The 27,204-nt window shown below is 42.5% G+C and overlaps 4 protein-coding genes across 7 annotated transcripts in view; 2 read left to right on the top strand and 2 right to left on the bottom strand.

Annotated features, from left to right (window-relative positions):
* Nucleotides 1–203: 203 nt before the first annotated feature.
* Mink (Mitotic spindle and nuclear protein) lies at nucleotides 204–11,448 on the bottom strand. The gene is made up of 5 exons (XM_028316044.1): nucleotides 11,279–11,448; nucleotides 8,915–11,179; nucleotides 8,123–8,266; nucleotides 5,246–5,500; nucleotides 204–837 (listed from the first exon to the last, which is right to left on the bottom strand). The coding sequence occupies exons 1-5, from the start codon at nucleotides 11,298–11,300 to the stop codon at nucleotides 338–340; spliced, it is 3,186 nt and encodes a 1,061-aa protein (XP_028171845.1). The 5' UTR covers nucleotides 11,301–11,448; the 3' UTR covers nucleotides 204–337.
* A 297-nt stretch (nucleotides 11,449–11,745) lies between these two features.
* LOC114361108 (tyrosine-protein kinase Wsck) lies at nucleotides 11,746–14,427 on the top strand. The gene has a single exon (XM_028316045.1). The coding sequence runs from the start codon at nucleotides 11,993–11,995 to the stop codon at nucleotides 14,183–14,185; it is 2,193 nt and encodes a 730-aa protein (XP_028171846.1). The 5' UTR covers nucleotides 11,746–11,992; the 3' UTR covers nucleotides 14,186–14,427.
* Nucleotides 14,428–16,050: 1,623 nt separating this feature from the next.
* Nucleotides 16,051–18,241, top strand: LOC114361117 (collagen alpha-1(III) chain-like). The gene is made up of 2 exons (XM_028316055.1): nucleotides 16,051–16,215; nucleotides 17,297–18,241. Exons 1-2 carry the CDS (start codon nucleotides 16,051–16,053, stop codon nucleotides 18,239–18,241), a joined length of 1,110 nt encoding a protein of 369 aa, XP_028171856.1.
* A 1,811-nt stretch (nucleotides 18,242–20,052) lies between these two features.
* Nucleotides 20,053–27,204, bottom strand: part of pasilla (RNA-binding protein Nova-1-like protein passilla) — a 94,964-nt gene continuing 87,812 nt past the window's right edge. For 3 of the 4 annotated variants that reach the window (XM_028316047.1, XM_028316046.1, XM_028316048.1), the window contains 3 exons: nucleotides 25,665–25,901; nucleotides 22,334–22,500; nucleotides 20,053–21,630 (listed from right to left, as the gene is read on the bottom strand). In XM_028316047.1, coding sequence (XP_028171848.1) covers nucleotides 21,577–21,630; nucleotides 22,334–22,500; nucleotides 25,665–25,901 — 458 coding nt within the window. In that variant the 3' untranslated portion in view covers nucleotides 20,053–21,576. The remainder of the gene's footprint in view (nucleotides 21,631–22,333; nucleotides 22,501–25,664; nucleotides 25,902–27,204) is intronic. The other variant, XM_028316049.1, reaches the window with a different exon arrangement.

Genomic DNA, 27,204 nt, shown 5'->3' with positions numbered 1-27,204 from the left:
ACATCGATTTGGAATCGGCCGATTCTTCATGCAAATTAAAATCGGGGACAACTATCGTCCAACGAAAAGTCGGTGGTCTGCGCCAGACTCAGATGTTTTGGGTTCGGTTCCGACATGGACACATTTTAAATTAATCTTTTATCTAAAAAATGAGAAGCTAATTTTTTAGAGCAACATATGGATAATACCAACGAATAAAAAAGACTTTACGAGTGTTAATAATTGTCATAATTGTACTTTACAGGATTAGTAAAATCAAAGCTGGCACACGCCAGCCGTTATAAAGATAAAAGTTCACATTCTCACTTCATTTACACGATAAAACATACTCACACATTCACGAGTTAATATTCCTCAACTTCATCTGCAAGTCAAACCTCCTGTTTGTGCGCACACCTTTTATCATTGTCCTTTTCTCATTCCTCTTGTCTGAGAGAGACGACGTAAACGATCTCTCTCTCATTACTATCTGTTTGGCCATTTCCCTTCTGCTCGATGTGGCTCCCGCCAGCGATGGTTGACTGGGCTGCCTTATTACAAGGCCATTAGGTTTAGTTTCCTTTGGCTTAGCATCAGGTCTTGGCGGTATGCTGAAGGGGTTGACGTCCAGGTTCATCTTGAAGCCGAATCTGGTGTAGCCAGGCCTGAGGGAATCCAGGGTGAAGGCTTTGGGAGCTTTCGATGGAGTGTCCGTCTTTTTGGGAACCTCGGCAACAGTTTTCTTTGGTAACACAACTTCAGCTTTCTTCGAAATCTCCGCGTCAGGTTTCTTCAAAACCTCAACAGATTTATTAAACGCTTCTGTCACCACCTTTGTCGGTTGAGTCGATGTTGTTCCTAGAAATAAAGGAGCGACAAATGTTTATTGAATTACGGTTTTATTCAGGGTCGGACTGGGCCGGAAGGGCCCGGGTGGCTGATCGCAATCCCGAGGCCCGAGACTAGATCATGGTGATGGGATACTATCGAAAAATACTGAGATACACAAATTGAGATAAACAAACTGTAAAAAATTTATTACAATACTAAAATAAAGTAAAATAATAAGTAGGTATTTACTAATAACAAATAATAATATAAAGCTAGCCAATCAACATTTTTTTTAAAACAGGAGAACTTTCAGCTAAGCAGTTAATGACTCGATCGTAAAAGCTGCTGTTTTATTTTCCGAGTATTGCATTTATTAGAGAACGCAATTTTATTTTTGGGACATGTGTGGGTCAATGTGGTCAATAGAAGCTTAACCTCAAGTTTTTGGGGTCGCCACCCTTGTCCCCCAACCGCCATCTTGAAAAAAGGGGTGAAAACACTTTTTTAAGCGTCTTACAAAAAATCGCTATGTCATAATTTGTAGCAAATTGTTTTGCCTACAAATATGTTTACACAGGCCCCTCTTTCCCACTGGGCACTTTGGGCACGTGCCCAGGGCCCCACGACGGAAGGGGCCCCCGTCTGCTCAAAAGACCTTTTTCCAGATGATAAGACCCCCCTTGATCCTTATGTGCCCAGGGCCCCTAGTAAGTTACTCTTTCAAGGTCACTAACATAATTATTATTACTGGACGGGATTATTACTGATGGAAGAAACATATTCCATAAACAACAACCACTCACCGATCACAGCGGGCATCAGCTCGTGATACGCGATGTGCTGGTACCTACATAGCAATGTTCACGTCCCTGGTGACCTGGTAAAGCTTGTCGTCGCCCCAGCAAGGGTTGAGCTCGTGCAGATTGTCGGCCAAGTAATTGTGGTTGCGGAACAGCCAGAAGATCAGGTTGACCTGATCTCAACATCAATGCCGTGGAGAGCGTTGCGCCTAGCTAAATTATGTTTGTGTGACGAGTGGTTTCCCCACAATAGTCCAGCGGCGGCGGGGTTCAAACCAGTGTTCCTTGGATCCCGATTCGGCCAGTCTGACATCTTCACCGTTCGGTATTGTAGCTTTGTTCTATAGTTCAGGATTCTATGTGAGTATCTACTGCTTGACTGTCCGTTTCCGAGACATGACGCGGGCAACCGTAGCACAGGGGCCACGCTGCGCGGGCCCCCTGTGCTACGGTTGCCGCATGCCCCGCAACCCAGGCCGTGTGGGGGCCCGCGCAGGCTGGGGCCCGGCTGGCAAATGCCACCCCGACTGTATGGCCAGTCCGACGCTGGTTTTATTTAACTTGAACCAACAAGGCACAAGGAAAAGATATTTTTATCGTCAGATACGAGTAAAAATATAAATAAGTAGGTAGTAAACAATTTGTTATCGAAGCCGCTCGTCGCGCTGATTGTTATAGCGGGGTGGTGTCATGTCATGTTGTCAATTTCAATCGATTTTGTGGGAAGATTAATTCAGCACTACCCAACATAGGAAAAAAAGTAACAAACAGGTTACGATTTTTGGACAAACCAACATGACACGTTTATTTTGATAATAAAAGTATTAAGTCGGGAAATTATGTGCGATATGATCTTATCAGATTTGATAAATTATATTGAAGGGATTTAGCACACGTTTCGTGATAAAAGGAACGGAATGATGAAAGTACGAGTTTGATACTGCCATAATAAATAATATTACGGCTAGTTACTTTATTGGTCACATGGACTTTCGACCCTAAAAATGATCCTCCTGCCTAAGGTTAGCTGGGAGAGAATGCCACATGGCATTAAGTTCGTCTTTTTGCACTGTTTTTTTGTGTGTGCAATAAAGTTTTTAAATAAATTAACTAAATAAATTATTCTGGGACTTTATAAGAAGAAAGTGTAACAAAAAATAATAGAATTTAATCATAAAAAATAAGCGATACATCATAGAGGGTAGATATTGCATTAAAATCCGTCAAGTAAAACAAATCCCATCAAAAACAATACTTGTCAAAAAAACCAAGTCTCGCAACTCAGTTGTTCTACGGTAAAAAGTTGTGAGATCCATGTAATACCAAGTCCAGGCCAGGAAATCTTTAACGTTTTACATAAATTATTGACTTGGCCATCGCACTAAATAATTTAATTTACACGTGTTTTCATGCGATGGCCAAGTCAATATATTTATGTAAAACGTTAAAGATTTCCTGGCCTGGACTTGGTATTACATGGATCTCACAACTTTTTACCGTAGAACAACTGAGTTGCGAGACTTGGTTTTTTTGACAAGTATTGTTTTTGATGGGATCTCATTTCTTTTTGTATTTTGTAGACAGCAGTTATGTATCTAGAAAACTGGACCGAAATTGAAAAATTTTACTCGACTTGGCGGTTGCACTACCGTGCCCCCAAATATTTTAGTTTTTCCTTGATTCATACACCAAACACTACTTATATTCCAAATTTGAAGCTTCTAGGTCTGCTAGAAGTGCCTTAGAGTTTTGATGATCGGTGAGTCAGTGAGTCAGTCAGTGAGTGACAAAATTAAGTAACTTTGACCCGTTATAATTCTTAAACTACTGGTTCAAATTGAATGAAATTTTAAATATACCGTGTCTTTACAATGCCTGCATAGCTAATGAAAATTCAGCCTTCTAGTTTTATCCACAACGAAGTTACAGGCGGTCGAAAATGGCCTGAATTGCTTCGAGAAAAGGATGGTACGGCCGTGCCGCTTTTTTGCTCGACTTGGTGGGGGCACTGCCGTGCCCCCAGATTTGCTTTATGTGTTACACATTTGAGAATATGTAAAATAGAGATACAAAGGATCTTTCTTAATGAAGTCACGACATTAAGTAATCATAAACTTGGTCAGAGTGCTTCTTTGACACCGTCTCTATGATCTGGGCCAGAGTAATTAATAAAATTCACTTTGGTTGAGATCCGAGGTGCTGCAGGAAAAATGTCAGCAGGAATTTTTCAGTATCTTGAAGCAAACTAATAGAACAAGACATCGTCTAAATAAATATCTAAAATTGTGCAATTATACTACAAATACTTGCAGTGTAGTCGCCGTAACACGTCACCGACACACCAAGATAATGGCACCGTAGAAAATACCAACCCCGCGTCAATAAGGTATGAATCACTGGTAATGCGGCATCGCGAATCCACTAGCGCTGCTGTGTAAACTTATATTCATGTTAGACTGTGTGGAGACACAAATACATTTTTTACTAAATAAATCATTGTTCTTATTCTATTTGCTTAGAACTCTATGGATAAAAACTAATAAAAATCATTTATGTTTGCAAATAGGCTTTTTAAAAAGCACTTTTACACGTCCTAGTATTAACCCTACCACTGCTTCAGGACAATAAATGGGCCAGTGCTGAGAAGCAGCGCAAGAAGCTCCTTAATCTCAGATTAAAACTAGTTATAATTTCCTGTGTCCAATACCCTGTATCAATTTGAAAAGGCATTTTTTAAATTTTCTAGATAGGTACCAGACGGGCTGTTTCGGGGACGCCCCGTAAGTGTATTCTGCCACCGTATCAAATGTAGATCTCTGTTTCTAGCCCAACTTTATGCGACACCATGTGCTCGCAAATCGGCAGTTCACGCACGTACAGCCAACATCACGTCAGACTTTATACATTTTTCTTGAAAAATAGTACCTATTTCAACTACGTAAGACGCTAGTGTTTAGGTTGACGTGCCGTTGTTAGGACAATGTCACGGCCACTACCCAGTCAAGGTTTGCACTGGGCAAGTTGCCGACTGCCGCGCCGCAATGTGCCCGTACCTTTACCTACGATAACTATGCAATGCGGGCTCGACAAGCTATCAATATTACCGCATTAAGCATGAGTTTGCGAATTGTAATAGTGTAGCGCCTTGAAGGAACAAGAAAAACATAATTGATTAAAACAAATTAAATACTTAAAAAGTGTACCTATGTCGGCACCCGTACCAGAGTGACTAATTCCTAATTCGTAACGACATTTAAATATTTTCAGAACTGCTTATCCCCGTCACTCATATTGAGATTCTGAAATCAGCGATAAAGGCAAATAGACCAGAAATAAACCAAAAATAACTCTTGCCGAGTTATTAGACCGAGTAGGTATGAGTCATGCTATTCTGATAAGAAAGTTATGTCATATGAAGCCGCCTTTATTTATTTTTTATTTAAAATCTTTGTTGCACACAAAATTTGCGGAACAAAAGGCAAACTTAATGCCGTGTGGCATTCTCTACCAGTTAACCTTTAGGCCAAACAGAGAATATGAGTAGGCGGTGCAAAATAGTAACCATAAAAAATATAATTATCACCATCAACAATGGCATCTATAAGGTTTCAAGTTGACTTGATTTGTTTACATACCTCTGCCTTTAGGGCTGCTCTTTTCGACGATGGCCAAGCCAGTAGGAGTGAGCAGCTGCTTGGCGCGCTTGGCCTTGCGCACTTGGCACTCGTCGAGCGACTCCATCTTAGCGAACTGCGCTCGGTGAAGCGCCGCAAAGTTGGGCAGCTTGGTGCGGGACACCTTGGCATCGGACTTGGCGTTTGAAGGTGTGCAGATTTTCTTTAGTGGCGTTACCGGCTTCTTGGACGGTGTTGAGGGTTCTGGTAGTTTTACTGTGAGAAAAAGAAAGAAGAAATATTGAATAGATAATTTTTATTCGACGAAAAAAACTGCTTATAAATAACTTGAAATAGGTTTTCGGAAGAGCGTTTTCTGTTACGTTCATTTTAGACTAAGAAGATAAATACATTAAAATTATGGATCTTTTTATAGCATTTTATAATCAAACGTACCTCTAGTTCTACAAAAAATGAAAGGAATTTAGGACCTTTCTTACGACTCCATGCGATAGGACCTAACTAATGGTAAGTATCTACTACGCATACGTCAACAGGGCACGAACGAGAGATAAAACGATAGACGCCTGAATGTAACCGTTATCTAGGCACCCATAGTACCTACAAGCCCTCAATGGTTGGATGGTATTTCTGTTGAACAATCTAATATTATTATATTTATAATCATTATAACAACAACTTGGTGATAATAGACAAGCTGAAAGATATATCCTAAAGTGTATATTCAATTGTAAAGTAGGAATTGTTGTTCGCGAGAATTTCGATTCATAAGAAAATATGACATCATCAATATTTAGGTATACCAATTCTTTTGTTTTCAATCGGTACCTGCCGAAAACTCAAACGCATTTAAATAAACGTGCTGAAGCGATGCAATGGACACAATTATTTGGGTATTTCAACAACACGTGAGCGTTATCTGGCCATTTATTGTCATGATTAACATTTCCCGCGGCGATAAACTACTATTATTATCAGTGCTTGAGAAAGCGCACCTGTCTGTTGGTGTCCTCAAGTATGAATGACAATATAATAAAGCAAGAACCTTAACAATACCTACCCAGTTTACTGAACCACAAAACTGACGCAAAACTGTGAACGAACGTAACAAAAGGACAAACATAGAGGTTTTATATTCGGCTGAACAGCATGTAGGTAGAAGGCAGAAGGTTATTATTTTAATGCCCTACAAACTGCATCGACCACTGACTGCGAAAGTTACGCGTAGGAACCTTTTTGGCACAAAACTATAATTATGTTCTTTAATTTATATTAGTATCATTTGTGGTGAAGTTGTGGCTACCCTTGGATTCTAGAATCGCAGTGGTACAACCCAGTTTAGATCAACTGAATGAGGGCTATCGTTTTAGCGCTCACCAGTTAGCGCCACTGTAGAGTAAGGTCCTGTCACTTGCTATATTTCGCATACTGAACTACTTCTTTTTGTAATGTTTTAACAAAAAGAAGTAGTTCAGTATGCGAAAGAGTAAGAAACATGCATCCATTGATTAGTAGTATAGTCTATGCTTTGCCTCGTCCGCGTCGCTCTGATGTACTGCTCGCCGATGCTTGGGGCAGTGCCTCCATCCCAACTAATCCCAACTAATATTATAAATGCGAGTAACTCTGCATAGAGATAGTTTGAGTCCCGGGAAAGAACATAGGATAGTTTTTATCCCGGTTTTTGAAACAGGGACGCGCGCGATAAAGTTTTTCTGTGACAGACAAAATTCCACGCGGGCGAAGCCGCGGGCGGAAAGCTAGTATTATAAATGCGAAAGTAACTCTGTCTGTCTGTCTGTCTGTCTGTCTGTCTGTCTGTTACGCTTTCCCGCTTAAACCTCGCAACCGATTTTGATGAAATTTGGCATAGAGATAGTTTGAGTCCCGGGAAAGAACATAGGATAGTTTTTATCCCGGTTTTTGAAACAGGGACGCGCGCGATAAAGTTTTTCTGTGACAGACAAAATTCCACGCGGGCGAAGCCGCGGGCTTTCGCCGCGGGCGGAAAGCTAGTACGCGTATAAACAGGAGGTGCTGGGTGGATACGGCCCCGGGCCCCGTAGAATGTTCCAGGACCCGCCCCCAGATGTTAGGCTATCGATTAGAAGATGATAGTTGATAGTACTCACTCATGAGCTATGATACTAATCGCACCTGGCCATGGCATGTCAGAGGCCAGACCCCCCTGAAAAAGAACCCTAGATACACCAATGACACTGACACTATTATACACTGGATTGGCTACTGTTATAATATTTTTGTAGTCCAGAAGAATTAAGCTTTTAAATCGGAAATAATTCCTACAAAAGATTTTATTGTTTTAATGGCTTCATTGGTTGCCCATTAAGACTCTCCTAAGTTTTCGACTTCGACGGAGTTGTGCTTAAGTGGTGGGGGCCCCTGAAAGAGGCATTTTTTCGGTTTTCCGGTTATACCGCGTAAAGGACTTACCCTATCAAAAAGTGGTCTTCATGACGGTTGAAGGCCACTTAATCCTGCATTGAATAAGACCAAATTCATATGTTTTGGACAAACCGTTCTCGAGCTAAAGTTCGGCAAAGTAGAAAATATACGAATAATTAATTACCCTCTCCCTCTCCACGTCCAATAGTTAGTTACCCACAGGCTTCCAAGTCTTGAAAAGGGCCACCTCAACCAGTGTAACCCTATCAAGGCTTACGAGCTTGATGCGCCTATCCTTGTTCGTCCCAGCCGTTCCTTAACTGCGGTTGCTGCACCTCTTCCTGGCACTCACCTGAACGACTCTGTGTTACCTACTGTGGCTGCCCCTTTTCCTTGTACCCTCCTGTACGATTGCAATTTATCACATTAACCGTAACATGTATACAGGTCAGTGGCCAATGAGTGCCTCACCTGTGGCGCTGGAGCTTCGAGGCCGCGACAGGCGCGCGGCGGCCTGCTGCTGCGAGTCGAGGCGCTTGCGCTTCCCGTGCGCTTCGTCCGCGTCGCTTTGCGTGTACGAGCGCTTGCGGGCCGCTGGACGAGCGCTCTCGGAAACTGCAAGCGAAATTAACAGAGTATGCAGCAGATTTATTGTAAGTATTCGTTCAACAACTCAGGACTGTCCTGGCGCCGCAGAACGGGAAGAACTGACTCCAAATCACTGAAATGCCTAGGACAAAGAAGAAGTATTCGTTGAAAATATACAAAATGTTTCTTCAATTTTTGATTGAGAACTTATCAATAAACATTTTATTTTGAAACAAATGATACATTGTCATTACAAATTAGCCTTATCCATTTAAGTTTACAAAAAGTTGTCCTAGGATTAGGCTGCTCTTCTGAGGCTGAACTGAACCATGTACGCTGACTGCCAAGGCTGGATACCCATTTAACTAATATAATATCTACATAAGCATCTAAAGTTGGGGCAGGAAAGTTCTCGAGTGGCGACCACGGGCTGGAAGACGTAGCGTGGGCAGGCCTCCTACTAGGTGGACCGACGATCTGGTGAAGGTCGCGGGAAGAGCCTGGATGCGGGCAGCGCAGGACCGTTCATTATGGAAAACCTTGGGGGAGGCCTTTGTCCAGCAGTGGACGTCATTTGGCTGAAAACGAAGCATCTAAAGAACAAAGAAAAAATCACATCGGGGAAGCCTTACAGGTTTTTAGACAAATTAAGTATAAGTTTATAGTTTCACTCACCACTTTCATCAAATATGAAGCTCTTGTTAGATCCTTTCAGGTTGGACTTGATCACTTTCCGTTTCTGCTGCATCACCGCAACAGGATTGTTGACAGGACTGCAGAACATCACGCGCGTGGCCCTCGGGCCCGCCGCCGCCCGCGGGGAGCCCCGCTCCGCCTTCTCGATGGACCGAGTCACGTTCAACATGCTCCGCTCCTTCTGCGAGCTCTTGGAGAAAGGAAACGGGGTGCTGCCCGGTGATGGGAGAGACATACGCTTCACAGGAGTCTTGTTGAAACCTTTCTCTTTGGGAGACATTGCTACTGGACTATCTTTCGTAAATGTCCCTTCGCGTTTTAACGGCGTAGCAGTTTTCAGTTTAGTTTCATCAGAACTTTGCGACATATTTCTTGGTGACGGCTCTAGAACTTGCGACTCTTCCATACTACTCTCGATCAACAGCGGAGTAGTATTCACAATGTTTTCAGTCCGCGAATCGTCGCTGGTGATGCTGATACGTGAGATTTCATCAGACTTGTCAAACGTTAAATTTGAAGCGCTGTCAGAGCTGATCAATGAAGATTTGGCATTGGAATCTGATTGGTTTTGGAGCTTATCAAATGTGGAGTCAAGTTTAGTTTCTTTGTCAAATGTTGAATTATGTTTGGATTGTACTGATTCTTTGGACTTATCAAAAGTTGTGTTTATAGCTGACCGTTGAGAATCTTTAGATTTGTCAAACGTTGAATTTAATTTGTGGTTTCCAGACTTATTTAAAGTACTGTTTGATGAAGTTTCTTTGGGATTTTCAAATGTTACATTAAGAGATTCTTTCTCTGATTGTTTGTCTGCACTCATGCTTAATCTCAGCGACATCCTTCTACCTCCTTCAAAGGCCTTGTTTGGTTTGTTTGGAGTGTTAGTCTTTTCAAAAGTGGAGTATGTTTTTGCGTTTTTAGATGGAGTGTCTTTATCAAAGGTTGATCGTAAAGATTTTCTGCGTTCTTTGATGTCTCCAGTTTTTTCAAGTGTGTTGGGTGTATTCCCTTTATCAAAAGTAGAGTTTAATTTTGTGGCATTCTTAGTAGGAGTGTTAGTTTTGTCAAATGTCGATCTTAGAGATTTCCGGTTGCTTTTGTCGCCTTCAAAAGTTTTATTACTTTGATTAGATGTGTCGCACTTTTCATATGTAGAATTAAGTACTTCCACTCTCTTCAGAGACTCTGTTTTATCATAGGTTGACTTTAATGATTTCCTTCTACCTTTACTTTCTCCATCACTAGATATTGCATCTTTTATAGGAGAGTTGACTATCTCAGATATCAACTCATGTAGAGATACTTCTTGTTTATCAAATGTGGAATTTTTAATGCTTGATTTCCTTTTCTTTTTAGATTTTTTTTCAAATGTTGAATTCAATATTTCTGCAACTTCATAGGACTTGTTAAATGTTGCATCTTTTTCTTTATTACTTTCATCACCGGACAGTAAGCCATTAGTTAGTGAATCATTATTGCAATTGGAAAGCTTCATTTTCTTGGGATTTTTTTCAAAAGTTCTATTGAGTGTCGCTGCTTCACCATTTTCATCGTCTTCAAGACTGTCTGCTTTAAATCTCTTTGATGCTCGACGAGGAGATTTATTGCAAGATCCATTCAGTTTTTCAACTTCTGTATTCAAAATTTTGATAGGGCTGCCTGCAGCACTGTGGAAAGATTCTACTGAATCATTGCTTTTATTCAAATTTCCTGTTGGGACCACTTCCAAAGGAACCTCCACTATAGTGTTAGACGTCTTGCCTTTCTTTCTTTTAGACTTTTTTGGTACCTCAACAAGTTCTTCATTTTCATTACCTTGAACATCTGTCACACCTTTCTTCTTCTTATTTTTCTTGTTCTTCTTCTTAGTTTTGACATTAATAATTTCAACAACAGGAATATCTTCCGGAACATTTTCAGATAACTTTTTAGTTCTCCTAGTTTGCCGCACTACTTTCCCAGAATCTATTTCATCTACAGTTTTAATAGAAACATTGAGATCTTGTTCCTTTAACGTCGTTTTAGACGTTTTGGGAACTTCTCCGTTGGTTTGTTTTTGTGTGGTGTCACTTTGTTCGTCGTCTGTTGGGTAGCTAACATAGTTGTGACGCTTCTTACTTTTCGGCACTATGACTTCATCACAATAATTTTCTTTTAAACGACGACTTCTGGTTTTTCTTTCACTCTTCACGGGCATATCACTGTCAGAATTTGTGATATTTTCGTGTATAGAGCCATGAATCCCTTGAAAATAAAGAGCACATATAATTTAGTAAACACCACTAGATTCAATTCTCGATTCAATATACCTACAACGAGATAAAATAATAAAGTGTTACTTACGTTTCCCAGACCTGGTAGACATTTTAAATACAACTTAAAAATAAATGCACTGTTTTCAATCAAATTTATCCAAGTTTTTGCCTCTGTTTACATTTCTTTGGATATAATCCGTAAATCCGTTTTGTAACGAATTTATTTTTCAAAATAATGATGTCATTTGTCACTTTTATTTTTTAAATTCAACAGTGTCGTACTTGATCCCGGATATAGATGCTTATACAACTTTTAAAAATAAAGATTAAATTAACGAGTGTTGGCTAGTGCCGTTATTGGTCGCTCAACGAAAGTTGAGGCGAACAATAGTACTTACACTGATGTAATATTTGATTAAAAAACAAACAAGAAAATACCTACAATACTAAAGACAAAACGCTTCACCTGTAACCTGCAACTAGGTTGGATAATATTATTTTCCATGATCATGATTCTATAAAAAAAGTAATGTCACCACAAGTGTCAGTAATTTATGTCAAAAAAGTCTGTCAAATCAATTTTTACAAAGCCGTTACGGTAGGTTACTTTTCTCATCGATTTAACTTAAAAATTACAATACAAACAGTGATGACTTTTTCTAACGATTTCTATGCAATTCATGCGTCATAATCTTTCAATGTTCCATACAAAAGTATTGTGAGAAACTTAAATGAGATACATTGGGTGTGTATCAATTAAAAGTGGCTGGACAGGTAGATGACTCAATACCAAGAATAAACAATGGGGAAGCCGTGGCCGTGGGTGTTTGCTGCAATATTCATCGGGCTCTATGTGGACGTGTGCACGGGCGAACGTGGTTATTACCTCGGCTGTTATGCTTTTCACGCTGAAAACTTATTGAATACTCATACCGGCCAGTCTGTTGACGTATGCCTTTCCGCCTGCGAGCAAGTGTACTACAAGTACGCCGTAATCGGTAATGAATCAACCTGTTTTTGCGGCAATTCGCCCGGCCAGTTCAAGGTTCAGCCAGAGTTATGTGATACGCCATGTCCGAAGAATGAGACACAGAAATGTGGAGGTGTAAATACGACGAGTGTGTACGACACGGAAGTGACCGCGCCGGGGCCGCCTTCGTCGATAGAAGTCATGAACGTTACCGAAACCACCGCCAGGATCAAGTGGACGGCTCCGGAAGCATACACTTTCATCACTGGGTATGTTTTGAGAGCAACAGTCAGAGAAACCTATGCCGATTTTCTGTTGCCGCCTCTAGAGTGGCGAATATCTAATAAAACATTCCACAATGAGCTTCTAAACTTACATCCGGGATCAAGATATTTTATCAGTGTTGCAGCTTTAAATTATGATGAAGAAGGCCCAAATATCACAACTACATTAACAACTGTAATCGGCACCCCTGACCCCAGTCCTCCTGTGATTCAGATAAGGGAAAGACGGGGAGATAAAATGGCCATACATATTCCACAAGCCAAGAATATTAATGGCCCTGTTTCTTTATACAGAGTTGTGGTGTCAGTTGAACTTTACCAGCAAGGGTATATCACTGAGACCCTTGGGAACTATACATATGCAAAAGAACATGGTCTTCCTTATTACATCACTGCAGAGTTGGACCCCTACGACATAAAAACTGACTTCATCATAGGTGATAAAGTTACATACAATGGATTTTATAATGCTCCCCTGCCACTGACTAATGATATTGATGTATCTCTGGGTATAGTGAGTGAGAAAGGAAATGTAAAGAAGATAAGGTATGCTGAATCTACTAAAAAGATTATTTTGAACATAAATGAACCAGAAGACATGTCTCCCTTGGTAGTTGCATTAGGAGCTGGTATTGCCATTGGTGTAGTCCTGTTACTGATAGGGCTGGGACTCCTCATTATTCTCAGAAAGAGGATCCAACTGGCGCGAATGCAAAGGGGCTCTCAATCTATGCCTTTGAGTTTAAGTGAGCCATGTGTGGAGATTGAAAACTCAGGTTTTCTTCAGGACGAAGATGAGAGAGTAGACTACTATGGCAATTTGAAAAGAAAGCTGTGGAATATACCAAGAAACTTAATAGATATTGATATCTCCTGTGTTGTGGGTCTGGGCAGCTACGGCAAGTTCACTAAAGGGAGAGTCCAGCAGCACGGGGCACAGACTCCTGGGCTGGTGCAGGTGGTGGCCGATAGAGAGCTCGAGAGACCCGACAAAAAGCTGATGTTACAGGAACTGGACTTGCTAATAAAATCCAGTGAACATGAAAATGTTATTTCTCTAATAGGCATTTGTGAGACAAACACAACTCTATTTGTTGTTCTTCAAGATTCTAGACACAGTTTGAAGGAAATGCTGCTCCAGAGCAGACATAGAGATCTCCAAAACAATAAGTTTTGTCTCATCACTGAGGACAAGTTGCTTCAGATTTGTGTGGACGTGGCGCGCGGCATGGAGTACTTGCACAGTAGAAAGATTATCCACAAGAGGTTGAGCTGTCGAAACATTGCCATCGGCGAAAACGGCGTCGCCAAAGTATCGGGCTTCGGCCTCTCGCACATGCGGCCTCTGCACGAAACTCCGGACTACACGCGGTGGACGTCTCACGAGATGCTGCGTCAGACGAGATTCAACCCTAAAGCTGACGTGTGGTCCTTCGGCTGCCTGATGTGGGAAGCCTTGACGCTGGGAGCGACGCCGTACTCGCACTCCAACAACAAGGATGTCGCAGCGCGCGTCCTGCGCGGCATGCGGCCGTCGCAGCCGTCGTACGTCGGCGACGAACTCTTCCAGATCTGTTTACAGTGCTGGCAGGTGGACCCCGATGAGAGACCTACCTTTACATTGCTTCTGAATGAACTCTTCCCGTTTACGGAGTCCCCCGCCACTCGCTGCCTTAGCTTTACGCATTACAACAGTTTTAATTATGAACCCCACATTCCACAATATGAAATTGTTTCATAGTAGTTAGTAATCTGTAGCTCATGTACCTTTCGATATAAGAATGAAACTCCCTATAGTACTTAAGGTACACTTTAGAATTTATATTTATCCAAAGAGGACACTGCAATTTCAGTTAAGTTTACTCAATGTTGTGCTGCCATCTCAATACAATCGTTAGAATTGCAATGATCTGTACAGGAACAGATATTTAACGATATTGACAATAATATTGTAACACTAGCTCAAATATCTTAACATTTTTATTGTAACAAAAAATCCAATCTTTGTATGTTACCAATGGAAGAGGTACCATAACTTAGGATATTTTTTTCATGACACACTGTGACACTACCTGTAAATTAACTTTATGTAGGTAATTAATTGTTAGGATCTCTTTAATTGTTTTTTTTAGACCTAAGTATGCATTTGTGACATCTTTAGTTAATTAGGTAGGTACCATCGGTCGGCAACAGTGTTAACTATCCATTGCCTGTCATGTCGTCTCGTTCTATCGCAAAGAATCGCCATTTGATGAGAGCGAGAGCAAAAACGGAAATGGATACAGTGCGTGGCCGTGTGTACATAGTTTGTAGAATAACTGCTTTAATAAGAATGTATGTATATTATGAACTTTAATGATTTAGTATGGAGCTACATAAGTAGTAGCCTAGTAGGTTTTATATTGCAGCACATTTATTTTTATAAAAAATGCCTTATCATATATTTATTTTTGGGAATGTAACATTTTTATTGAAATAAGTATGGAGTTTGTTTTTATTATTAACTAATTATGTCAATCAATATCTATATTATCCGTCCATTTGATATTAATTTTGGAATCTCATTGTACCTATTTTTTGTTATTACAGGTTTTTTAGTTATTATTTCTTTAGTTTATTTTTATTTGTAACCAATTATTATTGCTATTATATACAATATTTTGGAATCATTTTTTTTTATTTACAATTTGTAATGAAAACCACAATAGGGATCCACCACGCAGCTAATTTATTCCGCGACAAGATAGGAAAAAACTAGGACAACAAGGTAGGATAGATTCATTAGAAACAGTCGACTATTGATTGAATAAACATTTTGGCAAATCTAAAAAAACAGAGCGACCCTAGCGCCATCTACGAGAAGATTTGAGTGGAACTCCATATTAACGGTTTTGAATTAAATGAGGGTGTGGTCGTAGCCTTGAGACAAGCTGTTTATGGAGACTGAATCAGATTTAGAACAAGTACAAAAGGAACGAACATTATGAAGAGTATCTATTGATTTTCTGGAGTAAAGTTAACTTTTTTTCTCTATTATACAGGGTTGTAGGTAGCCTAGGATAGGAAAAAGGTATGCATGGTAATGTGAAATGAAAATGTTAAGCGTGGAGATTATAATAAAACAACGCATCATTTTGCATTTATTTAATGTTAATATAATATAGACAATGTTCAAGGTACCTTTTAATTGGTTTTCGAGCTTTTAAACACTAAGACATTGTAATCTTCCATTTTACCTCTTATCTTATACAACATTGCAAAATAACACTTCATTAAAAATCAATCTGACAACTAAAATAATTAAACAATGACTAAAATATACCGAATTTTAAATTCAAAACATTTAACATTTTCATTTGAAACTTAATTAAATTATTTCTCGTACATAACATTGCAGACCCGTTTATCGTAAACCGAGATAACAAAATTATAATAAAAATAAAAACTCCATCACTGAACTGTACAGCAACAAATGTTTTCAACATATTCGTCTTGACAACGTACCGGGGCGCGGGGCGCCGCCTGCCTTACATACTTAAAATACGCAACAAGTTATAATTCAATAGAATTAGTATAACATATCAATCTCAACATGTGTAAAGGTTGATGAGACAACGACTGAACGGCGCTTGCTCCTCCGGCGCGAGCCGCGCGCTGCGGGACACGCGTCGCGTGCCGAGCCACTCGCCTGGACACGCGTCGCGCGTCGCGGTTTATGGTTTGGACACGCGGAGCGAGTCACGCAGCGCGCCGCCGCGCCGGCGACACACCGTACACTCGCATTGCGTTGTGGGAAACATAGTCACGACGATGCGGCGCTCGCACACCGACACAGAAATCTGATTAGAACTGCGAGTGTACCGCGGGAATCGCACACGACTACGTCCTTGCGGATTCCACATGAAACCGAGCGAAAATTTTAATGACAATAAACAATTATATATTACAATAATCCCTACCGATCGGGACGCGTTCGTGACGATGTCAATATGCGCGAGTTGATTCCTCAGTCTTTAATAAATTGATGACAATGAGCAAGGAGAAGAACGTAAATGAAATAATGTTATGCAATTATATACAGATTGTGAATTCAGAGCGCGCCTCGTGCTGCGCCCGCGCCTCGTAGCGCCGCGAGGCGGGACGCGGGCGCGGCCGGCGCGCGCGTCGTGTGCGATTCGCGCCCATCACAAACAAGCGTTATGGTGATGTCTTAATGTTGAGTTCGACTTGAACGCACAGCCATTTTCCTAAACACAGTATCGAACCTTACTCTAGCCTAGCGCACCCAACGGCTGCCACCATCTCTTGTATACCCACTAAACTACCTATAGTAATTACAATAAACCACTCTATCAACAAATTCAACAACATTTAGCTATTAAAATTAAAAGGAGGATGAGATGCGCGGTCTCCGGGCAGGACCCGACCCGGCTCGTGCCCACCTCGTCACCACACCGTAACCGTAGAATGAAGAATGACAACTAGCTACCTTACGCTACAACATCGAAACCTTAATCGTAATGCGTACACAATACATGCGTCACAGAGTGCGGAGGAGCGGCGGTCGCGGCTAACGTCTGCTCTGACTCGATCACGTAATAGTCGGGACGACGTTCAACTATTTATTATCTTTCCACACGATACATTTTAATCGGGTAATGTTACCGCACTAAATTATCAATCAAGTAGTCGCGATAATATACTCTCAAATATTGTAACAACTTCAGTATAACAACGTTTAACATTTTTCCAGTAATTTTAAAAATTATCTAATACGTACCCATATTATATTGTTTTAAAGATAATAATAATAATTATATCTAGCTATAATTCCATCGATAACTATTAGTAGCGGTGCGTTTCCCGCGGCGGCTCCGTGAGCGTTACAGAGGGACGTGACGGCTGGTGTTGCGAGAGAAGCGAAGGGGCCTCCTGGCCGCCGGACAGAGGCCGGCCAGGGGTCGGCAGGGGCGGACAGGCGGCGTCACCTCCTGGCCGCCGGACAGAGGCCGGCCAGGGGTCGGCAGGGGCGGACAGGCGGCGTCACCTCCTGGCCGCCGGACAGAGGCCGGCCAGGGGTCGGCAGGGGCGGACAGGCGGCGTCACCTCCTGGCCGCCGGACAGAGGCCGGCCAGGGGTCGGCAGGGGCGGACAGGCGGCGTCACCTCCTGGCCGCCGGACAGAGGCCGGCCAGGGGTCGGCAGGGGCGGACAGGCGGCGTCACCTCCTGGCCGCCGGACAGAGGCCGGCCAGGGGTCGGCAGGGGCGGACAGGCGGCGTCACCTCCTGGCCGCCGGACAGAGGCCGGCCAGGGGTCGGCAGGGGCGGACAGGCGGCGTCACCTCCTGGCCGCCGGACAGAGGCCGGCCAGGGGTCGGCAGGGGCGGACAGGCGGCGTCACCTCCTGGCCGCCGGACAGAGGCCGGCCAGGGGTCGGCAGGGGCGGACAGGCGGCGTCACCTCCTGGCCGCCGGACAGAGGCCGGCCAGGGGTCGGCAGGGGCGGACAGGCGGCGTCACCTCCTGGCCGCCGGACAGAGGCCGGCCAGGGGTCGGCAGGGGCGGACAGGCGGCGTCACCTCCTGGCCGCCGGACAGAGGCCGGCCAGGGGTCGGCAGGGGCGGACAGGCGGCGTCACCTCCTGGCCGCCGGACAGAGGCCGGCCAGGGGTCGGCAGGGGCGGACAGGCGGCGTCACCTCCTGGCCGCCGGACAGAGGCCGGCCAGGGGTCGGCAGGGGCGGACAGGCGGCGTCACCTCCTGGCCGCGGGCAGCGCCGCCACTGAGAGCGCAACGTAGAATAGAGAAAATCCGGCTCCGGCGAGCACGCTAGCCGTACATCCGTGCACGAAACGAAACGCGTTTTAGAATAATTGACGTATTCACTTACACGTACCGACTAATCAAGATTTAGTTCCGATTAAAATTGAGCTTGTAAAATCGACATTTACAGGCATTGCGCGTAGGGAGGATCCGCCTTCGCCTCCGCTCGCGCGCGGTCGCTTCGGCCCGCGGCCGCTCGGCGCTCGCTCGGCCCGCGGCGCGCGGCGGGACAAACTATACGGGTTACTTCGGTGCTATATTATTATTATGCTTGTAAAACACTCAACAGGAAATGAAACTTGGGATTCGACTCGATCACCGAAGGCGACCGCGAGCGAGGCCATCCTCGTTTAATTGACAAAAGACGATATCTGTGCCTACCCCCAAATATACATATAAGATGAGAAAGTCGAAAAACACCAGAAAGTCGAACAGCGATATCTATACACTTTAAAGATTGAATATATAGTAATAACTAGCTACGGTAATGCGGCTACGAATGTTACCTACATAACACGGGTAGACCGGTAACAATAAATTTACGCTATCGAGATGTCGTTGGACAGTTGGAGAGCTTACAACGATTCAATATTATAACACTATTTTTATTATTCACTTTTCACGGAAGTACGAAGTTATGGCGTCTCGAACGTGCTCCGCTTCAACTAATTTTATCGTGCGTTAAATTTTATTTTGAGAAAACCGTCTCTCAATTCCTCGTCTTAAAACTATCGTAAATAACTCATTTAAGCCGATCAGAGTAATAGTAACATTTATTATGATTATTACGACTTTTGTACTTCTTTCCTTCTGCGTAAGTGTCGCCGGCCGACGGCGCGGCGGTCGCGGCGCGATGGCACTTCTGAGGTAAACGAACTTACAACTACCGGCCGGCTGCGGCTCCGGCGTTCCGGCGATGGAGTACCTTGACAATGTCCACGAAACGATCACAGTTTAAACATCATTAAACTACGGAGATACGAAAACGAAAATTCACTAACGGCGCGATAAAAATAAACTTTAAATTACAATATTGCGACTGTAAATAAGATAATATTTTAATATATTGTCTCATCGAACATTAAATAGAAATAGAAATCTGCTTTAAAACATTTAAAATATACATATAATTTTTCTAATAATCTGGACATGCATTATTATTTCAATATTACATTTAAATTGTACTTATATCGTAAGATAAATTTAGACCGACAACAAATCAATAATAACTATTAGAACATTCCTAATAAAATTAACACAATATTATAAAATGTATAAAAAATAAAGATCTTTACCGAGAGAAATCAGGAATGACAATTCTGCTAACCAGATTCTAGGCGCAAGTCAAAGTGGACATGACGTCAGCGGTGCGGCGCGGACAAAACAATAGCGACTTTGGTTAGGACATTATTTGGCTCCCAAAGCTCCCAGTGTCGGTCGACGGCTGCGTGCTTGCCACGGAACAACGTTACATGACATGCAACAGCGTTACATGCCATGCAACATCGTTACATGCCATGCAACATTGTAAAATGACATGCAACATCGTTACAGTGCATGCGACATCGTCACATGGCATGCAATAGCGTTACATGACATGCAACATCGTCACATGGCATGCAACAGCGTTACATGACATGCAACATCGTCACATGGCATGCAACAGCGTTACATGACATGCAACATTATCACGTGTCACGTGACAGCGCACGTCGACACAAAACAACTCTCAACCTAACACTAACGATGTCAAGTAACTAAAAAAATAACTTATCAATGGTAACATTTACAATGAAATCAACTCGTAAACGATGTACGTGGTGAATATTATACAAAAATAAAATGTGCAATGGAATAGGAATTTCCGTGATAGGATATATCACAATCTTTCAATTACATCTTAAACAACGTCCGCCTGCTAGGCAGCGAGACTTCACTCGTCATACAACGTAAAATATAGCAATAATATAATATTATGTAACACCACTATTATTATAGTACATGCAAAAAATCAATATAGATAAACTATTTAATTGTAAATAGGTAACTATGTGTCGATAGGGGCGCGCGCGCGGGGCGGGCCTTATTTAACGAACATTAGTTGCTACAGCCCGGCCCGGCCCGATGCGGCGCGGCCCGGCGGCGCGCGGCCCCATCGAGAGCTGCGTTAACTTATACTCTCCGTCGGTAAATAAACTTAACTACGCTCAGGTAACTCGCGCCCTCCCGCTGCGAGGTCCCGCGTCGGCAGATTGACTAGAACTAAACTATACTAGAGCGGTCCAGCGTTGTACTTGCGTCCCTCCCCGGCGGACGCGCGCGCGAACGTTCGCCGAACAACGCGTGCCTCCGGGCGTCGAGAAATATTGCACTTATTCTAACGACGCTACCTATACTTATTATTATCGCGTCATCCTATCTGACTTTACGCAGATAGACGTCGAAAGCCCGTCGGCCGATCCTTAACGATACACGTAACACCTATAACCGCTTAGAAAGATTATTCGTTGTTCGGTTCGCGCGTGCGTCCGCGCGCTCGCGAGCGGCGCTCGGGCGCTGCTGGCGACTCGCGCTTGGCCGACTGCCTTGAGCGGTCAATGGGCTTCCATTTAGAAACCTTACGGAAAATGGATGCACATTGTGCGCCTGTAAACACGTGCAAGCGTCCGCAACGTCGCTTGCGCGTGTTTGCACTGAGTCGGCCGTTTCCCCATCGAGTCTAAAGGCCATCTAACGCCTCGACACGCCTCACCTTGGAACAGGGAGCTGATCTTATATGCTTAATGAATTCATCTTGTACTATTCAATGTCACTCCGTTTCAAGATGAGGCGAACTCGAGGCCAAGACGTATCTTGAGATGTCCTTCGGTTGCGATCCGGCGGTCTCAAACGTACCCTACGGCCGATCAACGTCACTATCCGGCGATATCACGATTTCACTAGTTATGGCTTATTGCTTAATACAACAGTGGCCGCGTAACGCGACTGAAGAATTGAATCATTACTTAGGATAGTTGGTATGCGTTGACCTCGACGTGCGACTGTTTCAAAATCCGAAAATTAAAACAAAATATACAATTTCTCGTTGAGTCGTCAATACAATGTCGGTTAAAATTTGCGTTAGGCAAGTGAAAATAAAGTAAATACTAAAACACAGTCGAGTCGAGGTGTCGCGCAAGCAGCGGCGGAGGTATACAACGTTTGAAAGATATGGTAATTCTTATGCATAGATGGAAACTTTGTATCACGTTGGCGTTGTATGCTCCCTGGCTCGAGCGAGCCGCCGCGTGCGCATACAAGTGCGGCGCTGCTCACTGCATGAGGCCGGAGATGGCGTTGTGGCGAGTGCGTTTAAGCTCCTCTTCCTGGAATACACAGAAGTTGAATTGTACAAAGCTGCTAGTACTTGAATCTTCTGCTCGATAACGTACTAGGTATAAGTTTTATACCTACTAGGTATAAGTGATACCGTATAACTGATGGTAGATCGTTCCACTATCAAAGACTCACCGAAGATACAAAATCTTGAATCTACAAATGAGTTTAAGCACACCTGCTCGGTAACTAATGTGTTTGGCACGAGTCAAGTGTGGGAACGATGGCCATGTCCACAGCCTTATTAGACTTATGACGTCACACTTTCACTGTTTATTAAGTTATTTTCAGGTGGTTGAGAGCTGGATCCTTTACAGCCCACACCTAGGCACCTTCATCGTTCGGCTATCGTCGCTTCTTTGATCTCTGATCGTAGAGACCAGAAGTCAGGTTGATCTCTTCTTTTTGAGGAACTAAGCGGTGGTTACTGCTGGTGACAGAGCGTGTCAGGCGCGACCTAAACCTTGGGTGAGATCTTGAAGTCTAAAGGGGTGGGTACCTGGATCTTCTGCTCGATGAGGTACTGCGCGTTGCTGATGGCAGAGCGTGTCAGGCGCGACCTAAACCTTGGGTCAGATCTTGAAGTCTAAAGGTGTGGTACCTGGATCTTCTGCTCGATGAGGTACGATACGTTGCTGGTGTCAGACGCGACCTAAACCTTGGGTCAGATCTTGAAGTCTAAAGGTGTGGTACCTGGATCTTCTGCTCGATGAGGTACTGCGCGTTGCTGATGGCGGTGGGCGTGCCGGTGATGGTGACGATGCGGTTGCGGGTGCCGGGCGCGAACGTGCCCTTCTTGGAGATCTGGATGTTGGCGCCCGACATCTGCTGGATCTCCACCAGGCTGCGGCCGCCGGGGCCTGTTGGTTACACCACAGAATATTATTAAGTACTACGTACAGAAGTTTTACTTCGCGAAGGTATTTAAAAAAATGTATGCTCAATGTCATTAACAATATGGTGTATATTAGCCTGTCTCAAGAGTCAAGCACCATTTTGTTGACAAACGTCAGTGATCGGCACTGCGCCGAAGCTATAGGGCTGACTTCGGTAAAATGATGTGACGTGAGGTGCCAAACTGCGGAAAATGGCGGAGGAAATACATGATTTAGCATTAATTATCATGAATAATATTAACTACTTATTTACCTCTCAATGTCTTGAGGCAACTTAAAAAAGTACATTCTGTGTTTTTATTATTATTTAGGCAGATAAATACTGCACAGTATTTAGTACACCATTTTCTTTATTTTCTTCCATCAAACACAAGAATACGCGTGCGTGTGTCAATGTTCGCTCGTATGTGAGGCCTTGTCGAATAGTATCCTGTAGGTGAGCCATCGTGCGTGTTTTGTTTTCGATGTAAACTCGCGGAGATGAACAGGCCTGGTTACTCAGTTAGATTCTGCGAACGACCCAGAAATCGAAAGAGCTGAAGAAACACTCATAAACCCGGTGCTTCTTCTCAGTACTAGCCCGTTTATTGTCCCAAAGCAGTGGTAGGTAGGATTAACTTTAATAACTTTAACTGTACACAGGTCTGTCTAATGACGGCCTAGGTAAAAATGTAAAGGTCGCTTATGTGCGAACAAATTCCTTGGCCGCGCGCCTGGCCGGCGAGAAACTTCTTTTTACTTTTTATGTTTTTTATCGATTGTCACTTTTTTCTCTTTCTCTTGACTTTTCTACTTCGAACTAAACATGTAATTTGATTTTCTACTTACAATATAATGTTATTTTTACACCAAAAAGCCTTTCAATGAAATAATCTCTCGTTGTGTCGGTAACGTATTTCGTTCATTAACCCTGCCACTGCTTTGGGACAATAAATGGGCTAGTGCATTCAAGAAGCAGCGTTTATGACAGATTCTTCAACTCTTTCAATTTCCAGATCGTATACGAATCCCTTGGTGTAGCAATGTTACTCGCTTACGCTGTTTTCATATTTCAAAACGGCGTTGATTTAGCACAGCCGAAAGAGACAAATACATTCGAAAACGGGAATGGGTAAACAAAGTAGCATGAATTCCTATATTTCCTATACGATTAATGCAAACTAGAAAGTGATTAGGAATTCGTCTCAGTCAATATTTATTGGCTTCGACTTGAAACAGTGTGTTTACAGTTCAAAAAGACTAAGATGCAAAAACATCGAAAACTAATTGAATACGGACACGAAAAAAGTCTCAGTCACGACTTTGGAAATGCCAGAATCGTGAGCTAAAACATACCAAATTTATGTTGCATAAGACATAAATTAAATATAAAATGTATGAATTACTGAATCTATATAAATAAAAATGAATTGCTGTTCGTTAGTCTGATTAAAACTCGAGAACGGCGGGGCGATTGAGCTGATTTTGGTTTTAAAATGTTTGTCGTAGTCCAGGGTAGGTCTAAACGGAGAGCAAATGAGGAAAAATTGCGATGGCTTATTTATTGCCTTTAAGGCGGAACAGAGTTCGCCGGGTCAGCTAGTAATGTATTAAATTAAAAATGGATAAAATCTATACTAATATTATAAAGCTGAAGAGTTTGTTTGTTTGTTTGTTTGTTTGTTTGTTTGGTTGAACGCACTAATCTCAGGAACTACTGGACCGATTTGAAAAATTCTTTTTGTGTTGGATAGCCCGTTAGTTCCTGAAGGCTTTAGGCTATTTATCATCACGCTAAGACCAATAGGAGCGGAGCACCAATCAAGAATATTTCAAATCAGTAATTTTTTTCCTTTTGAGAGCTGACGCTGCGTAAACGGTTAAAGTTTCGCAAACATCATGTATGACAGGATTGTTCCCCTTTAAAAGTTCTTTAAAAAAGTCCGCGGTAGCATATGTCTATCTTTTAAGGTTGGCTCATAGTAACCATTTTTATGCAAAAAAAATCTGTTTTAAAATAATGCATTATTTGCGAAGGTGTTTTTATAAACATGATATTAATCCTTATCCAAATAAATAAATTATTCACCACAAGTATTTAATTTTAAACATTCTTGCCCTTTACACCATTCGATTTCAATAAATATCTTAGGAGATATCGCAGTTTTAAAATCACATCGCAGCAAAATAATGATCAAGTACTACGCGCGCTACTGATGGATCAATGCACANTGTTCTTTGTATGACGTAAGCATCTGATAAGAAAGGATTTTCCAAAATTCTACCCCTAAGGAGGTAAAAAGGAGGGGCAAAGTTTGTATGAAATAACGAGATTCCTTCGTCCAATCTACTTAAAATTTTGCATAAGCATTCTATAACAGAATTAATGGAAGACGTGTTTCGTATTTTAGTGAAATGCACCCCCTAACTATGTTAAAAAGGGGTAGAAAGTTATTTTAGTGGTGATTTGCTTCAAAGTTGATATTAATTACTCATTAGTGCATTTTTTTACAATCATGACGTCATGTTAACGACTACCATACTCTAGGGGCCTCCACTTAACCTCGGAGTGGGTGCCCGCTGCGTGCGCTCGCCCAACAATGCATAGTAATGCATGAAAGTCATGCCGCGGGCACCTGCTTGCGCTGTATACATAAACTCATTTTCGCGCGAGAGTTTTGGCGGAGGCCCTTAAGGTAGTGGGAGTAGTCTTGAGGAAAAGCTCCTTCTCCCACGGCCAGTGGCATGCTGGAAGCTTGGTGATTCTAGCACCCGTAGGAAAATATATAAAAAAAATTACCAATAATACTGCGGTAGGTGTAGTTTTCGATTTCGTTGTAAAAAATAATACCACCGAGTAACTTTCACCGAATCAAAGGCCGAGCTGCATATTCATAAAATATAAGAAAAAAATATTTTCATGTTTATTTAAGATTTTTATATTTTAATAACGTTAAAACATTTAAAAATAATCGTATGAGAACGTTTTCGACTTCTCCACGGACGAAGTCGCGGGCAAAAGCTATTTGTAAAATAATTAGACTAAATTATTAAAAGTGCCTACCCAAAGTCATTATTCCACGCGGACGAAGTCGCGGGCACAGCTAGTGTATAAATAAAACGACTTCTTTTCTAAAACAAAAACTCACCAAGTATAGCCCCGACGATGACCTCGGCGATCTCCACATTCTTGGAGTCCTTAGCGCCCGCATCGGCCGGCGTGGGGCTCTTGGACAGCGGCAGCAGCGAGCCCGACGGGAACACGCCGCCCACGCCGCCGACGCCGCCCACGCCGCCCGACAGCGAGATGGGCGCCACGGCTGGGGGGCGAAGCGCCTCGAATGCAACCTCCGCGAAACGGTCTAAGGAGCCGCCGCGCGCGCCGCCTGCGGAGCGGAGGGTTGCGGAGAGGGCGCGGGCGGGCGCGGGGCCCACTTACAATAGAACGTTTCGGGCTGTCGTCAGAGAGAGGAGTTAGAGGCCGCACCGCCGCCGCGCCGCCGCCGCTCGGCCGGCCATGCTAGTGCACGATCGCGAGCCGACACTATCGTCGTCGACACCGGCGTTTGTTATAGGTACGACATACTTTATTTTAGTCCCTAAAGATCGACCGATATTATTTAAATTATACCGATATTTGTGGTACGATATAAACCGATAATTATAATTATTATAGTCCCTTAAGCTAGACCGATATTATTTTACTAAGTGTAAGCTATACCGATATTTGTGGTACGATATAAACCGGTAATTATTACGAGTATAGTCCCTAAAACTAAACCGATATTATTTTACTTAGTGTAAGCTACATATTATCATTATAACGATAATTTTTGGTTCGAGCTAGATTTACAATTTCGAGTGTAGGTAAAAATGCCGATAATTTGCGGGCAACGAAGTACGAGAAAAGAAAAAGAGTTAAAATTATTTTTTGATACAAGTTAGACCCAATAATTACTAGTTAGAAACTTAGAATTACACCGATATTAACTAACCCGATTTAGGCCGATATTATATAAGAACGTGCCTATAACCATATTCTGACTTACGATACGTACTAAGAAAACTTGACTAATTCCCAATAAGAAGTATAAATAGATACGATACGGAAGAAAAGTGAAAATAAACACGACACTACTGCTTTAATAAGACACAAAAGCGAACATAAGTTTTAAAAGTGTGTTACTCGCGGCGTGAGTCACGGAGTTACGAAAGATTATTAGAAACAATAATTTGTGAGTACAAAAAGGTAAAACACAGCGTTATTGTTTAACCGAAGTTGATAAGCGATTACTATTGAATAAAAAAAACACATTTAATTATAACCAACCTGTATGCGCCTCAACTGAAATCGTCTTTTATAACATGAACTACAATTAAAACCGAAAAACTACCACTACAAGACTAATATAATATACATGCATCATATACGTCGACGATCATATAATGTGTGGCAAATAAACCGTACACTAGCATAACCGTAAGCCGTGTGCTAAGGACTTGCTTCCGTGGCCGGTCAGCTGAACTGACTGTCACTATAGAGCTTTAGATACGGCAGCGCTGTGGTGCGGACGTGAAGAAGTCGAGGTGAAAACAGAAAGAACAACATCAAATTATTATGTGAAACAAAATAAAATTACTTTACTAACTAAGGGTCTGGTTTTGTATTTAACGAATCGTTATTAGCAA

The sequence above is a fragment of the Ostrinia furnacalis genome, unplaced genomic scaffold, assembly GCF_004193835.3.
Source record: "Ostrinia furnacalis isolate ACB-3 unplaced genomic scaffold, ASM419383v2 OfSCF5405, whole genome shotgun sequence".
NCBI lineage: Eukaryota > Metazoa > Arthropoda > Insecta > Lepidoptera > Crambidae > Ostrinia > Ostrinia furnacalis.
Note: the sequence above shows the minus strand (reverse complement) of the source record. Positions and strands in the feature narration are given on the sequence as shown.